General features: G+C 39.5%; 1 protein-coding gene across 5 annotated transcripts in view; it reads left to right on the top strand.

Annotated features, from left to right (window-relative positions):
- Window positions 1-15,790, top strand: part of LOC135462747 (WD repeat-containing protein 49-like) — a 103,914-nt gene extending 88,124 nt beyond the window's left edge. For 4 of the 5 annotated variants that reach the window (XM_064739984.1, XM_064739983.1, XM_064739986.1 and 1 more), the window contains 3 exons: window positions 10,884-11,007; window positions 13,293-13,396; window positions 14,465-15,790. In XM_064739984.1, coding sequence (XP_064596054.1) covers window positions 10,884-11,007; window positions 13,293-13,396; window positions 14,465-14,629 — 393 coding nt within the window. In that variant the 3' untranslated portion in view covers window positions 14,630-15,790. The remainder of the gene's footprint in view (window positions 1-10,883; window positions 11,008-13,292; window positions 13,397-14,464) is intronic. The other variant, XR_010443488.1, reaches the window with a different exon arrangement.
- The last annotated feature ends 2,191 nt before the right edge of the window (window positions 15,791-17,981 follow it).

Genomic DNA, 17,981 nt, shown 5'->3' with positions numbered 1-17,981 from the left:
CGCCATGGTGCAGTGACTCAGGAGCCTCTGACCAATGTGATCGCCATGGTGCAGTGACTCAGGAGCCCCTGACCAATGTGATCGCCATGGTGCAGTGACTCAGGAGCCCCTGACCAATGTGATCGCCATGGTACAATGACTCAGGAGCCCGTCACCAATGTGATCACCATGGTGCAGTCACTCAGGAGCCCCTGACCAATGTGATCGCCATGGTGCAGTGACTCAGGAGCCCCTGACCAATGTGATCGCCATGGTACAGTGACTCAGGAGCCCCTGACCAATGTGATCGCCATGGTGCAGTGACTCAGGAGCCCCTGACCAATGTGATCGCCATGGTGCAGTGACTCAGGAGCCCCTGACCAATGTGATCGCCATGGTGCAGTGACTCAGGAGCCTCTGACCAATGTGATCGCCATGGTGCAGTGACTCAGGAGCCCCTGACCAATGTGATCGCCATGGTACAATGACTCAGGAGCCTCTCACCAATGTGATCACTATGAGTTCACATCATGATGGCTTCCTCTCTGGTGGTAAGTGGCAACATCGGCCAGCAACCTAACAATAATCGTGGGTTTCCCCTGGTTTCTGCCCGGTTTCCTCCCAACATAATGCTGGCCGCCGCTATATAAGTGAACTATTCTTGAGTACGGTGTAAAACACCAATCAAATAAATAAACCACACAAACTTCCCTTGTCCAAATTATTATACATTAATTTATTTATTTATTTATTTCATTGGTGTTTTACGCCGTACTCAAGAATATTTCACTTACACGATGTCTACCAGCATTATGGTGGGAGGGAACTGGGCAGAGCCTGGTAAAAACCCACGACCATTCGCAGGTTGCTGACAGGCCTTCCCACGTACGGCTGGAGAGGAAGCCAGCATGAGCTGGACTTGAACTCACAGCAACCCCATTGGTGAGAGGCTCCTGGGGCATTACGCTGCGCTAGCGCGTTAACCAACTGAGAATTAATATACATATCATACTCTCTACGATTTCATCTCATGTCACCCAGGACCCTTTTACCCATGTAGTGGCTGTGAGTTCAATTCTAGCTCATGCTTGCTTACTTCAGCACCTGTGTGTGAAGGTCTACCAGCAACCTGCGGAAGATCATGGGTTTCCCCCTGGCTCCACAAGGTTAACTCCCACTGTAATGCTGGCTGCCTTCGTATAAATGAACTATTCTTGTGTATGTCGTTAAACACCAATCAAATAAATAAATATAACACATGTTGATGATTGTGTAACGTCTGTTTTACATACTGGTAAGCAATTTGTAGGTTACATTTAAGCGTCTGGAAATGAACAGTACAAATTAGGCTAATCTGTAATTTGCTCACACTCCCATTGGCCTTCTGTTCCGGCTTGGATTTTGGAGTCTCGTCTCATCAAAGTTGCCCTGGCTGGTTCATTCATATGACCATCAAGGTCACACGAACTTTGTCATGTTTAGCTCACCTGTATAAAATACAGGTGTAGCTTGTCATACCCTGAGCGTTGAAGTTGGCATTCAATAATAGAGGAAGCAGTGTTAAACAAAATGTTAGGGGTGGTATCTTAAAAGTACTGCATTGGTGGAGTTCATTGCTTTGCCCACATGTAGAGCACAATATCACGAAGGGATATTCCAGTGTTGATTGGATGTGTGTGTATTTAAAGTACTGTGAATTACTGAATTTCTGACTTAGTGTATTGTGTATAAGAATTAGTGTTAAACAGGGTTGGGGTGGTTTCTCAAAAAGTACTGCATGTATTGATCTCAGGATTTGCACACATGTGGAGCACGAGAGAGATATTTCATCGTTGATTCGGTGTGTACATATCAAGTACCGTAAATTACTGAATTCTTGGCTTATTGTATTATGTATTATTTTTTTCAATTTAATTTTGATTGGTGTTTTTCTGCGATGGGTCGTGGGTTTCCCCTGGGCTCTGCCCGGTTTCTACCCACCATAATGCTGGCTGCAGTCGTGTGAGTGAAATATTCTTGAGTACGGCGTAAAACACCAATCAAATAAATAAATAAATAATTCTTCAATCTTTTCAACCACCTCTGCAACCAGTATTTTTAAAGTTTTGAGAGAACTGTTTAGTGTAGAGAAATAAGTTGTATGCATAAATTCCACTTAATGAACTATTTTTCAGTCAGGAAACATCTACACTGTTATACAATGACAGGAGAAGTTTGTTGGCAACAATTTTTTGCAAAACGTATAAGCGTCCAAATTAACGTTGCATTCATTAATTAATTAATTTTTAGTATAATGCTGAGTGAACAGACTCTTACCAAATATAAAGTCTGTTTGTGCATGTGTGTTTGAATAATGGATGATGGATAGCACATGTCCAGTAAGAATGTAAAACAATCATAGCAAGATGAGGTACACTTCCTGTATGTTATAAACCACAGAGTGGCTGTGTATAATTGGCTTCATTTATTACAATATTTCATCGACTACAAAAATGGTAAGATTATTTCACTGACTACAAAAATGGTAAGATTATTTCGCTGACTACAAAAATGGTAAGATTATTTCGCTGACTACAAAAGTGGTAAGATTATTTCACTGACTACAAAAATGGTAAGTTTATTTCGCTGACTACAAAAAATGGTAAGATAATTTCACTGACTACAAAAATGGTAATATTATTTCACCGACTACGAAAATGGTAAGATAATTTCACCGACTACAAAAATGGTAAGGTTGTTTAGTGGAGGAAAGTGAACAGAGTGCCAATGTAGAGGTCATGCCCCTAGTCCACAGTGGTACCTGACAATGTAAAACTATGAAGTCAGCAAGTATGCACTTTTATCCCTCAGATTTTAAAACAAATTCATAGTTTAAGTGATTGAGCAAAATGTGCTGCAAAACCTAATAATGCGGTGAATGTACAATTAAATCTTGGATATTTTTAATTCACTTTTCTATATGGTTTACCTGTGAACTGCTTGAAAAGCTGTGCGTACTTCTGTTGATGCGACTTGAGGGGGATGGGGGACTGCATTTCATTGCAGAACTTATTTATTGGACGTTGTCTAAAAGTGAAGTAATTTAATTGCTGCGGGTGGTTTTCATTGATGCAAAAATAGCCGGGTGTTTAAAAGGATCGCTAAGGCTTTTATTCAGGTTTTCATGTCATTAAAACATTATTAAATGATGATCATTAATGTTAGAGATAACAATCATTAAAATAAATGTGTAATTTCTTGGATTGTCATATCATGGTGTGATACTAGGGATGGAAATCCCGTTATTTTATGATGCTATAATACACAATTTTCCAGTAGTTTTTGTAGTTACTATGGTGTTTTTTTAATTTTTTTTTTTTTTTTTTTGCTTTCTGGTGGGATAGGGGAGGTGTATATAAATTGGGTGTAAAGACATGACTTTAGTTGACCTTTTATTAATTTTTTTGTTTGATTGAAGTTTTACGCCATACTCAAAAATAATTCACTTATTTTTATTGGCAACTGCGGCCAGCATTATGCATGGTGGGAGGGAAATGTTCCTAGTGCAGGGAGAAATACACAATTATCTGCAGGTTGCTGGCAGACCTTCCCATGTACGACCAAGACGACCCAAGCATGAACTGAACTGAACTCACAGCGGGAACATTGGCGAAATCTCCTGAGTCATTGCGCTTTCCTGGCATGCTAACCACCAGGCCAGCAAGGGGGCCCTTATTTGACCTCAGTTGGCCTCAGTTGGGAATGTGCCAGGTTATGGGTTGTTTGAAAACCACAGAGATTAATCTGTTGGTCATTAAAGGTGTGATAAGAAAGCGGTTGGACTTTGTCCGGACTTTCCTAGATAAACCGGTTGATATGCAGTACATTATCTGAAGGGTGGAATGATGGGGTGGGGGGGGGGGGGGTATTTGCTGATTAAGCTTTTTGAGCTTGTTTGCATATGTTATCTTTTGGTCGATTATTCAAACTGAGAAATTATTGATTATTTTAATGGCTTATGTAAGGTCGAATTCCTCCAGGCCATTTTAGACATACAAAAATTTTAAAACTTTGAAGAGATTTACTACGTAATGAAACGGTGTAATATAGTACATAAAATCTGAACATGTAACAGGTTGTGTCTGACCTTTATCAGCTATGGGTTTGAATTATAGGAATTTGATTGATGTTTTACGCCATACTCAAGAATATTGCTGCAGGAAGCCAGTATGAACTGAACTCACAGCTACATGTACTACATTGGCTAGAGGTCCCTGAGTCATTGTGCCGCGCTGGCACTCTAACCACTTGGCCACAGGAGCCCCCAGGCTATTGTAGTGTGAACTGAAAAGAGTGAACCTGTGTATGAAATTCTGACCCTGACATAATGTTTGACAATCCTGGCGAATTGGCATCATTCCAGGAATTAACTGGAATGTCCTTACACGGAACAGAATAATGACAAACTTGGAACAGAATAATGACAAACTTGGAACAGAATAATGATAAACTTGGAACAGAATAATGATAAACCCAATATAAATAGCTAATTCGTTAATTGTACATCGTTCGATCCAATTATCCTATTATTTGGGAATTAATACACTATATTGTAATGGATATGTTGCACAGAAATTAAAGACATCTTGTCCAGGTGCAAGCAGCATGTTTTGTCTGACTTCCAAACATGCATTGTTTTGCGTTTGACCAAAAATTGGGGTCATGGTTAAGTTCCTTATATTTTGCCTAATTCTCAGATTTTTATTGATAATCATTTTGTTTGACAGGATAATATTCTGGATACTTAAATAATGTAGTGGCTCAGTTGGTTAGCGCGCTAGCGCAGCGTCATGACCCAGAAGCCTCTCACCAATGTGGTCGCTGTGAGTTCAAGTCCAGCTCATGCTGGCTTCCTCTCCGACCGAACGTGGAAAGGTCTGCCAGCAACCTGCGGATGGTCGTGGGTTTCCCCTGGGCTGTGCCCCGTTTCCTCCCACCATAATGCTGGCCACCGTCGTATAACTGAAATGTTCTTGAGTACGGCGTAAAACAAGAATCAAATAAATAAATAATGTAAGTTTCAGTATCAAAAGTAGTAGGGAGGTGGCATATATTTTTTTTTAATCTTGTGAGGTGTAGCAAGTGTGAAGCAGGATCTTGAACCATTGTAAAAAAGATTCACGTGTAAATGTCTACATTATTACTGTAATTCTTCAACCTCTTCACATGTTTGCAAGGTGTGTATTCAAGCATATCCTGAAAGCATTGTTCTGTGTTGACTGATAAAATTATACTTCTTGTGAAACCGGCCAATCCAACCAATGTAGTTTTTGTCTCTGAAATCCAATTACAGATGTGCATAAATGGCACTGAATATTGCTCCTTTGTGTGAAAAAATGTTGAGGAATTGGGGAACACGGTATTAGTTTCTACTGTAACTTTAATGTGACATCAAATTGGTGAGCTGGGAAAGGAACATTTGATGTGAAAAAAATGGCATTAAGGTCCTACTGGTGTTTAACCAGCATTTAATTTTCCTGCTGGTGTTTAACAGGTGTTTAATTCCTCAGCTTATAATGTTGTCAGTCACTTTCAGAGCTTCACAAAAATTATAACTTTATCAGTCTTCACAGAATAATGCTCTTAGAACCTAGTTGAATAAACATCTTGCCGCCATGAAAAAAAGTTGATTCTGAATACGGTAGCATTTCTAAATGAAAATAATTGGATTTTTTTTTAGAGGTTTTCAAAACCTAGAAAGCTCTTCAACAACAGCTTTCAAAACTTTCAGATTTCAATTACTTCAGATTTTGTGGCTTCTTGCATTCAAAATTCCTTAATTATTCGATGAACTGAAGCCAAGATGTTATGTTGATTTAGCTTCGCGGGTGGCTACAAAAAAGGGTCCAAATTTTCTTCTGCGATGCTGCCGTTCTTGTATATACATAGGTAGGCGTTTAACGAGCACATATACAGGTGCACCAATAATGGTGATGTAGTTATAAAGGAAAGCACAAAAAGGGTTCACAGCTTTGAGCTGCTTTGCTACAGACAGGAATGTGTTACAAGATCCATATTAGCATTTGTCATATTATTATGTATCTCACAGGCTGTCACAAGAAGTTTCCATAAAGCATGCCACCTACATCATGGTATGCAGAATTGTCCAACAACAACAGTGTTGTAATATTAATCCTGATATGTACTCTAGCTGTATCCGGTCTGTCTGCCGATAAGAGCCAAATGTGTTAGTTGATAGCATGCACACGTTCATCCCTTTGTTATGAAAGGGGACTGCTGACAATGCAATCACTGATTGATGGAGCAGAAATAATATGACAGTGTTGCCATGGCAGAGCAGCTCCTATTTGTTATGTTGGGAGGAGGGGGGGGGGGGGGAGCTTCAGAGGTATCACTGGCTCTGTGATGATATTGAGGCATGTCTTTGGCTGCCTTGTGATATTGATGTCTCTGTGTGCGAGTCCCGTCCCACAGCTTGTGACTGATTCATATGAACTAGGTGTGTGACAGTCAACATGATAATCACAGGTGATATATCATACGAAATAATACATCACCGTAAATTTCGTCCAAGAGTAAGTTGACCATTTTTCCGTGATTTTTGCTGAGAGTTTGCTTGGAACCTGGTATGATACTCCGCTGGAAAAATTGTCAATTTCAGCAACTAAAACAACATTTTGTGACATTTATTTGCTTCTAAAAATGCACTTTTTTGTGGGCAAAATTTTTTGAGGTTATTTTTTTTTTTGAAATTAACAGTGTGAGAAAAATTAAAAATAGTTACTTTTATCAGAATTCCAGAAAGATTTTAGAGAAGGGCTCTTGTTTTTTTTTTTTTTTTTTGTTTTTTTTTAGGGGTCCTGTGGATTAGGTTATGCCCAGTGTAAATAATCAAGCACCAAACTGGTAGAAAACAAAACCTTAGCTGTTTCGTAGATACAGGTGGATGCATGCATTTACTCATGGCTGTATATTTTAAATGTCCAACCCTTTTAACCTCTGAAGCAATTTTTTAAGTGGAATTTATGGTTACAACAATTTATGGTTAGAATGGCTAAAATGATTCATTTGGGTCACTAAAGATGCAAGCGTCATAAAACTTGCAAATTATTTCTGTAGTTCTCTCAGAATATTTCAGACTGTTGGTTTGCACAGGCTGTCGAAAAGGTTGAAGACTTAGTTTAAACATACTAAAGCAGGCTTGTGAATAGTTGTACGATAAATTCTGGTGTGTCTGCCTCGAGAAACTGAAGGACCCAACGACTTAAAGTCCCAGGTGGCATCAACTAATTAGGGTGACATTTCAGAACAGAAAAAAAAATTTCCATTTGCATTTTTAACTCGCCGGGTCCTTGTGTGTTGTGTTGTTGATGTAGGGGACATGCTATATATGAGTGAAATGTTAGTGTGAACTGTCAGTGTTGGAAGATGAGAAATACAAAATAATGGGATTGGTTCTGAAAAATTAGTCACATGCACGCTACTTGTAAATTTTGTGATTCTTCACGAGGTGTCAGCGCCATATGGAGAAAAAACTTTAAGGATCTGACCACAAATTTTAAAGGTGACATTGTGACAGCGTGCGTAAAGAAATTTATCAAACGCAACAAAATGACGCTTTCTGGGAGCTTCTAGGTCTGTGAATGAAAGAAATTTGTATGAAAATTTCACTTTTTAGTGGTAAACAATCATATTTACATGTACTTGGTGGTTTAAATACAGCTTGGTTACATGTACATAGGATTTGGGCATCTAGTGCCGCAGCATCCTTACACAAACAACGAATGCAGCAGCAACCTTACACAAACAACGAATGCAGCAGCATCCTTACACAAACAACGAATGCAGCAGCATCCTTACACAAATGAGTGCAGCATCATCCTTACACAAACAATGAGTGCAGCAGCATCCTTACACAAACAATGAGTGCAGCATCATCCTTACACAAATGAGTGCAGCATCATCCCTACGCAAACAATGAGTGCAGCATCATCCTTACACAAATGAGTGCAGCATCATCCTTACACAAATGAGTGCAGCACCATCCTTACACAAACAATGAGTGCAGCATCATCCTTACACAAATGAGTGCAGCATCATCCTTACACAAATGAGTGTAGCAGCATCCTTACTTAAACAACTAGTGCCGCAGCATCCTTACACAAATAACTAGTGCAGCAGCATCCTTACACAAATGAGTGTAGCAGCATCCTTACTTAAACAACTAGTGCCACGGCATCCTTACACAAACAACTAGTGCTGCAGCATCCTTACACAAACAACTAGTGCAGCAGCATCCTTACACAAACAACGAATGCAGCAGCATCCTTACACAAATGAGTGCAGCATCATCCTTACACAAACAACTAGTGCAGCTGCATCCTTACACAGACAAGGAGTGCAGCAACATCCTTACACAAACAAGTGCAGTAGCATCCGTACTTAAACTAGTGCCGCAGCATCCTTACACAAACAACTAGTGCAGCAACATCCTTACACAAACAACGAATGCAGCAGCATCCTTACTTAAACAACTAGTGCCGCAGCATTCTTACACAAACAACTAGTGCAGCAGCATCCTTACACAAACAACGAATGCAGCAGCATCCTTACTTAAACAACTAGTCCTGCAGCATCCTTACACAAACAACTAGTGCTGCAGCATTTTTACACAAACAACGAATGCAGCAGCATCCTTACACAAACAACTAGTGCCGCAGCATCCTTACACAAACAACAGCAGCACCCTTACGCAAACAACTAGTGACACAGCATCCTTACACAAACAACTAGTGCAGCAAAGTTTCTTGGTTGCAAATTAGAGAATAATTATCAAGTTTTCAAAGTTTAACAAATCTATAGATACTGTAATTGTACAAATTTTTCTGGGTCCAACACTGTATAATTATGTGTCTGAATACCTTTTCCTTCTCCAAGCAAACTGCCTTTATTCCAATGTTCTTGGATCACATGCTTTTTCTGTCAATAGGAGGCTTGGGTGATCAATCACATGCCGTCATCGTGTACGTGAAATATTCTTGAGTTCGGCGTAAAACATGAAACAAAGAAAACAATGTGCAATTCTCACATTAGACATGTGTAATACTAGGCATGTGTAGACGTGTAATGCTAGACATGTGTAATACTAGGCATGTGTAATACTAGGCATGTGTAATTCTAGGCATGTGTAAAACTAGGCATGTGTAGACATGTATAATACTAGACATGTGTAATACTAGACATGTGTAATACTAGGCATGTGTAATACTAGGCATGTGTAATACTAGGCATGTGTAATTCTAGACATGTGTAATACTAGGCATGTGTAATACTAGGCATGTGTAATAGTAGACATGTGTAATACTAGACATGTGTAATACTAGGCATGTGTAATACTAGGCATGTGTAATACTGGGCATGTGTAATACTAGGCATGTGTAGACATGTGTAATACTAGACATGTGTAATACTAGGCATGTGTAATACTAGGCATGTGTGATACTAGGCGTTTGTGATACTAGGCGTTTGTGATTCTAGACATGTGTAATACTAGACATGTGTAATAGTAGACATGTGTAATAGTGGACATGTGTAATAGTAGACATGTGTAATAGTAGACATGTGTAATAGTGGACATGTGTAATAGTAGACATGTGTAATACTAGGCATGTGTAATACTACATGTACAATAGTGTATTTTCACCTGAACATGACGATTTATCAAGCGACACATTTTGCTTGATTCTGATTGATTCATCCACTTTATACGGAGAGAGTTTCTGTAGAGTTTAATAAATTTATTATCAGGTAAAATTTAAGTGCCCATCAAAAGCATCATTTTAAGGCTTTTTTGTGCTTGTGAAAGAACCTCTTTATAGACCCAAGATCGAGTGAAATACACTACATTTACAACTTCAGACGAAAAAAAAAAACATTTTTTTCTTTTCTGGCAAAAATGTAGAACACCTGTTCTAACAATGTACTAAAAGCAGTCCTAAAATACACAGTGGCTTAGAGCATCTGCCTGGAAGTTGGGACACCTGGCCGGATCTAACCTAGATCATGTCATGCCAAAGAAATGAAAAAAAATGGCACTTGTTACTGCCTCCCTTGGTGGTGCCAGTGTAATGATAATGCATGTATTAAATCTGACCTCTGCCAGACTTAGTGCCAAACTTAGTGCCAGATTTAGTGCCTTCCTCATTTCACATTAACAGGAAAAAGTTAACTTTAGTAATTGACCATCTTTGACTCATTAGTGCCTGATTTGGTGGCAGTTCTATTAATGTTAGATAGGTATTTTGAGGTTTTGGGAAGGTAGGGTGATAGCCTACTGAAATTATGCAAATTTCATAATGCAAATTATGCAAATTTCAGTACCAAAAGTATTTATAACCTTATAAAAATGCAGTTTTTGGGATGAAAGTTTATGTTGTTTACCAGAACCAGTAACCAAGTTGGTATCTTGGTCATTTTGACCGGCCCCGATAGCCCAGTTGGTACAGCGTCCGCTTTGGGGGCAGTAGATCCAGGGTCAATCCTGGGTCAAGCCACACTTAAGACTTTGAAAAGAGGAAGTTTTAACTTCCTCACTTGGCGTTCAGTGTGAAGGGGATAGGGCAACGACTGGTTGACCCGTATCAGTATAATGGCTCAGGCAGGGCAGCTTACTTGCCTTCGGTAAGGCGTCTCAGTGAAGCAGCACTAGATAAAAGAGCAGTGGAAATCCGTTCTGCAACAAGGAGGCACATTGCACGCACTCTCAGGATTCCTTCATCGTCATACGACTCAAAAATTGTTAAGTACGACGTTAAACCCCAAGCTCTCACTCACTTACTCTTTGTTATTTTGCATTACCGGGAAGAAAACCTGATGATCATGACCTATGTTTGTGTGTTTTGTAGGCTCTGGATACAGCTGAACTGGCCCAGGTACAGTCACTAGTCAAACCTGATGCGGAGAAATACTTTCTGGATCGGCCCATCAGCTCTGAGGAGGTCGTGCAGAAGTTACCTGCCCTTGCTGAATGTAAGTCCATTGTTAAATGATAAGCCAGCAAATATTTATTTATTTATTTGATTGGTGTTTTATGCTGTACTTTAGAATGCTTCACTTTATATACGACAGTGGCCAGCATTGTGGTCGGAGAACCAGACAGAGACAGAAGGAAACCCATGACTGGGTCAACAAATAATATTAAGCTTGGTTATTTGGGGAGAGAGGGGGCCTCCGTTGGCTCAGTCGGTTAGCGCGCTAGCCCAACATAATGACCCAGGAGCCTCTTGCCAATGCAGTTGCTGCGAGTTCATGTCCAGCTCATGCTGGCTTTCTCTCCGGCCATAAGTGGGATGTTCTGCCAGCAACCTGCGGATGGTCATGGGTTTCCCCTGGGCTGTGGCCGGTTTCCTCCCACCATAATGCTGGCCGCCGTCCTATAAGTGAAATATTCTTGAGTAAGGCATAAAACACCAATCAAATAAATAAATAAATAAATTGGGGAGAAAGTTGGAAAGATATCTGAACGGCAACAGCCGTTTCGTTATGACATGCCTGGGAAGTCCTTTGAAATCAACTTTTAATTTGCCATGTTAGAGGAACCGGAAACACGATGTTGCGTCACCTACGCCTCATGCCCATATATATATGTGTAGCTAAAAGGCGAAACAGTGTCTGGGTGACATCCGCAGAAACAGCGCATTCCAGGGTTACAGAAATAAGTCACACCTGCTTGGTTAAAATTGTTAAACATGGAGGTGCTTTTGATTTTGTCTGCATGTGCAGTTTTCCTCACTGCGAAATCTTAGTTATGCAGCGTCACAGTACAAAGGTGTGCTTTTTAAACTTTGTGAGCAATTTTAAAGTTGAGGACGATGTCACATGGCATAGTGACATCTATTCATTGAAGAACCACCTTATGACCGTGAACATCTGATCTAGGGGATCACTGACTAACAAAAGGATCAGCTGAGTCTTTACAGCTGCCGCTTTGCACAGAATACCTTATTAATACATATATATACGTTTGTTTACTTTATTTTGATTGGTGTTTTATGCCGTGCTAAAGAATATTTCACTTATACGACGCGGCCAGTATTACGGTGGGAGGAAACCTGGCAAAGGCCGGGGAGGGGAAACCCACAACCATCCGCAGGTTGCTGACAGACCAGGCCAGAGAGGAAGCCAGCATGAGCTGGACTTGAACTCACAGCGACCACGTTGGTGAGAGACTCCTGGGTTATTAGGCTGCGTTAGTGTGCTAACCCACTGAGCCACGGAGGCCCCCATATTTACATGTGGTAGATCCAGGATCAATCCTTGGTCAAGTCACACCCAAGACTTTAAAAGAGGAAGTTGTAACTTCCTCGCTTGGCGTTCAGCATGAAGGGGTAGAACGACTGGTTGACCCATATCAGTATAATGGCTCGGGCGGGGCGGCTTACTTACCTTCAGTAAGTCGTTTCAGTGAAGCAGCCCTAGACAAAAGAGGGGTGGAAATGTGTCCTGCAACAAGGAGGCACAATACACGTACTATAAGGATCCCTTAGTCATCATATGACTGAAAAACTGTTGAGCATTACGTTAAACCCCAAGCACTCACTCACTTACTTTTTCCTTTGAAGGCTTCGCCAGCTGTCCAGCTTGCATCAGTTGCATCAGTTAGATTGGTGGATGTTGTTTTATGACTAACTTACTAGTTATGAATTTTACCTCAAAGTCATGGCACCTAACACATCAGGGAAGCTATCATCACTATTTTCATTCTGATCAGGTTAGGCTTGGTCATCATTAAATGACGGAGGTGGGAAGGTATGCCAGCAGCCTGCGGATGGTTGTGGGTTTCTCCTGGGCTCTGTCCAGTTTCCTCCCAGCATAATCCTGTCCGCCGTCATATAAGTGAAATATTCTTGAGTATGGTGTAAAACAACAAATCAAATAAATAAATAAACCATTAAATGAAATTTTCGAGGGTTTTCTTGAAACGAATAAGTTATTACAAAAAGCTACTAGAGTTGCATTTCGGCAGTTTATTATAAATTATTAAAAAGATCCACTGTCAGAGTGGCAATTTGTTATAATTATTACAAATTGCATTTTTTTTTTGTTTTTTTTTTTTTTACAAACTGTTGTTAATTCGTGTAGCACCTCTGCCACGACTACTTCTAGTTTTAATTGGTTATCAGTGAGCGAGTCAAGAATACATTAGCCTTTGTCATGCAGCCATCATCAAGAGTTTTTTTTTTGGATGCTTATATGATGCTGCCATATGATGATTTCATTAACATGTGAAAAAAACTTTTCTTTGGGATTTGCAGCTTTAAAAAGTGCCTTTGATGAGAAATCTCTGTTCCCACGCTACCTGCTGGAGTTTGAAACAAAGATGAAGAGCTACCACGAGGCCACGCTAAATGCTGATACTGTAAGTTTTTATCACATTCAGCACCTTCATTCATGTTTTTCTTCATCATACATGTAACTGTGTGAATTAAGTTGTCCAAAATAGCAACCTTCAGTCTATTAATAATGGGCCTGGCAAGTCAGTTTGTTCTCTGGTAAAGGGAGACTACTCTTCAGTATAACGCACTATTAATCTTGTTACTATACCCAACCAAATCTGTCAGTACTAAAATTAAACTTTTTCTAGAATATATTTCTCACCTCAAAAGTTGCTGAAATGTGGATAAATAAAATCCTGCAATGAAACATACTATTGACAACTTAACAACTGCTTTGCCGGGATGGCTCAGTGAAGGAAGTAATGTCGGCTCTAAATAGTTTACAGCTAAGGGGAGGCTACTATGTAAATATTATTTGCAATGTCAAAAGGCACCCAAGTAACCACGACTCAGAGTGACAGTTTATATTCCTTAATTTCAAGATTTTGTGTTCGTATTTTTACACTCAGAAATACTTTCAAGGCAGACTTTGATTGTTACAGGGAAAAAAAAGAAAATAAAAAGAAAACAACATACATTGTCCGTAATACCCACCTTGCAATCTTTACATTCGGCTATATTTTATTCATTAAAAATACCTAAAACAAACAAGGAGAAGGATTTTCTGTAAACCTCACATAATAACTTTGTCCACCTTTTTTAACTGTAAAACTGACAAACACTCATTGAAGGAACATTAATTCTCAAATCAGAGTAAACAAGGACAATGCTAAAGCATACTTGAAATGACTTTTTTCAGAACCACAGTATATTCACTGCCATCAAAAAAAAAAAACATTGTTCGAAACAACTGAATAATTAATTATATGGCAGACATTTCTGGTGATATATTATGAATATTAGGTTATACTGTCCATTTTCATAAAGAGGCATGAAGCATTTTTGATCGTACATTTTTCATATGATATTTTGCACATCATTATCACCGTACCACTGTCCTATATGTTCGATTATCGTACATGTACGACATCTTTGTGAAACTAGGTCCAGGTAATCTCTGAGTATCTTCCATGCTGTGATTTCCTTTCCAGAACACTCAAAAGACACTGAAAGCGCGTGGTAGCTTCCAGAACATCGGACTCCAGCTGGGTGGGTCACAGAAAAACACGCCCTCACCCCTCAGGAAACACAACCGCTCTGTGAAGCTCAAACCCATCCCCATGGGGTCGAGGCGTAGTTCCATCATCGGAGATTGAATAGTGGTGGAGATGTTGGGGAGAGGTTTGTCTGATCATGGGACGGTAAGAGGATTTCTGGCCGCCATGGAGAGTTGGAATCATGGAGATGATAAAATTCCAAAAACTGCCACATGGTTATATTCAACACCTGGCTGAATCAGCGTGGCTTGTTAAACACACCCAGAATTTGGGGATTTATGTTGTTACTGTTACGGTCACCTGTAAAGCACCAGAAGCCGATTCCACAAAGACATTTCTGACTTAAGTCAAAATTTAAAATGTTGTCACAGTGCTTAGTTTTTTGTTTTACAAGTTGGAATTTTTGACACATATCGTCTTTACATAACATTGATGGGGTAGTCAAAAGTTCAGTTTTACAGGGCTTGAAAATAAGCTCTGAAATCACATTTGGGTAAGTCAGAAATGGCTGTGTGGAATCAGTCTCTGTACCTGGAGCGTGTGTAGGCTGTAATAGATCTTTGTTAAAGATGATTTCCTTTAACCTTTAATGGGAAGAATTTGAAACAGCGAAATTTGTATGCACAGGATGGGGAACAGTTCAACAGGGTCAGTCCATGGCTAATCCGTGTATTTTGTTCTGTACACCCAGAATGTGGGGGTTTTAGGTTAGTACCATTTGTGAAGAATTTAAACACAGGGTGCCGCTCAGAATTTGGGCTTTTTCGTTGGTACTGTTTCCTTCATGATGAATTTGAACAAAAGATGGAAAGAGCTTGACAAGGTCAGTGCTTGGCTGTATATCATACTAGAATTGCTGTGAAAGGCTGAAATATTCAGGTCCCGGCCTCCTCCCAATGTAATGTTTATATACGGTCATTGTATAAGTGAAATATTCAGGTCCCGGCCTCCTCCCAATGTAATGTTTATATACGGTCATCGTATAAGTGAAATATTCAGGTCCTGGTTTCCTCCCAATGTAATGTTTATATACGGTCATCGTATAAGTGAAATATTCAGGTCCTGGTTTCCTCCCAATGTAATGTTTATATACGGTCATCGTATAAGTGAAATATTCAGGTCCTGGTTTCCTCCCACCATAATGCTTGCCACCGTCGTGTAAGTGAAATATTCTTGAGTATCCATGATTGACCTCCACTGATGACGTCATAGTTTACTGTAAACCAGGTATTTACTGTGGCAGTACCTCAGTTATGCAGATTATTAACATCCAGATTTCACATTGTTGTTCTTTTTTCTTTCATAAAGAGATTACATGTTGAAGTAATTGCAGTGGTCAGAATTTATTGAGTTGTTTTATTGGAGTTTTATGTGGTTCTCAAGAGTTTTTCACTTATATGACAACGGCCATAATTGTGGTGGTAGAAAACCATGCAGAACCCGGGGGGAAACCCATGACCATCTGCAGGTTGCTGACAGACCCTCCCATGTACGCCTCTCGAGCAAGCCAGTGCGAGCTGAACTGAAGTTACAGCGATCACATGGGAGAGAGGCTCCTGGGTCAATGTACTGCTCTAACATGCCAACACTTTACAATTCAGCTTTTCTAGCAGTAACGTTTTTTTTGTGATGGGAAGGCTTAATATTGCAAAGTGCTCCATTTGTCTATAAAGTACCTTAAGAAGAGTTTGCGGGGTGGGAAGAGACCGGGAAAGGGGAGACGGGTTATCTGATATCTGAGTGGTAGGGATTGAATTTTTGACAGGGTTGATCAAATCTATCTGCCGAATGAGTTTTTCTTGGGCGGCTGCAAACTAACATGCAAGGTCAAATGTGAGCAGCAAACAAAATAAGAAAATAAGACATTCCATCTTCAAATGCAAATGAAGAAAATCATTTTGTAAAACCAAGCCAAGCTACAGCCAGTTTGCTGAAATTGTCAATCTTGCAGTTTTTGAGTCTCATCCTGGCAATTCTGTTCCATCAGTTGTTGAGTGTGACCACTTTATTTGTCAATATCTTGTATTATTCGTTTTTTTTGTATTTTCATCAGTAAATGAAAGTTTCCCTAATATGCAGAGATGTAAATGTTCGTTCATGCAAATTTATGTTTGAAACAAGACAATACGTGTACATTTTTTTGTTTTTTTGCGCAGTTTGTTTGTAGAACTGGCCAAATTCCCATTAGCAGCTTTAGCTACAGGTACACAAATCATCTATGGATATAAAAGTCTGTCTTATATTTATGATCATCTTTCAGGTGTGAATTTTGGCAACATTGTTGTAAATTGTTTCATTGCGTTTAAAAAGTAATTTAATTGAATAACAAATGGATACTTATATTTACATGCATCACATTTATAAATGTTTCTTTTTTGTTGCTGTGTATGTAAATATTTTTAAAAAGTACATTCCGTCCCATAAAGGTTAAGATGTAAATACTTTGACTGTAGTTGTATGGCAGTTGTTACATTTTTATCAGTAATTGTTACACATGTATAATATGGTTGCTACTTGTATGCTGCACATTTTGACAAACAGCATACATGTAAATAGATTAAAAGCATATTATACTTACCCTAATCTAAAAGGTTTTAACCAGAACGAAATTTATTGTAAAATATGGAATATTTCTTTGATATTTTTAAGAAGGTACCCTATTCTCCCTATCATAAGATACCTTCATGCACACGTAGTTTCACCCTTGGAGATCAAACCAAAATGATGTGCTGCAAGCATAGATTCCTGGTAAAGAGATACAGCGCACTTAATGTGCATTTGTGGAAGACAGTAAGTGATTTACAGGTTTTTCAGGGGAGATTACTGCTGTGAAAACCTATATAAAAAAATTTATCCCTATACACGTAATTAGACAATTCTATGCCTAACCAGTAGGTATTAGGTCACTAAGGGAGGTAACCCTTGCTCATGCTAAGTTTGAGCCTGCAGGAAGCTTCCAGGCTTGAAAAAATGTTTGTAAAACTAGTGAACTTTGATTTTATCCTTACCCGTCACAGTATATTTTGAGAGTCGAAACTATCTGACTGTTACGTCAAACATAATTTGTTCGACTTGACCACAGTGTGTTAGAATTACAGAAGTTTGCTCCCGTTAATCAAAGGGCATGTCTCAGTGCAGCTGCTGCAATCGCAATTAGCAGCGCTGCAATCCACTGCAACTGCAACAGCACCTGGCGCTCAGCGAGAGCACACGCTGCATAAATAACGCACACCAAGATCGTGGTTATTCTGCTGGGAGGGGGGAGCTGCAGATAAATTTGCGTGAAATACATCAATGATCATGTATTTGCTATGAAACAGGAAGTAACCTTATGTATTAGCATTTAACATACACATTCATTAGAAGGCTATCCCAAATTCCTCAAAAATTTTTGTTGTCAAAGGCAGTGCCCTAACAACACTTGGGTTTTTAATCAGAACCTACTATTCCA

The sequence above is a fragment of the Liolophura sinensis genome, chromosome 2, assembly GCF_032854445.1.
Source record: "Liolophura sinensis isolate JHLJ2023 chromosome 2, CUHK_Ljap_v2, whole genome shotgun sequence".
NCBI classification, from domain to species: Eukaryota; Metazoa; Mollusca; class Polyplacophora; order Chitonida; family Chitonidae; genus Liolophura; species Liolophura sinensis.
The sequence above is the reverse complement of the archived record's forward strand: the minus strand, read 5'-3'. Positions and strand labels throughout refer to the sequence as shown.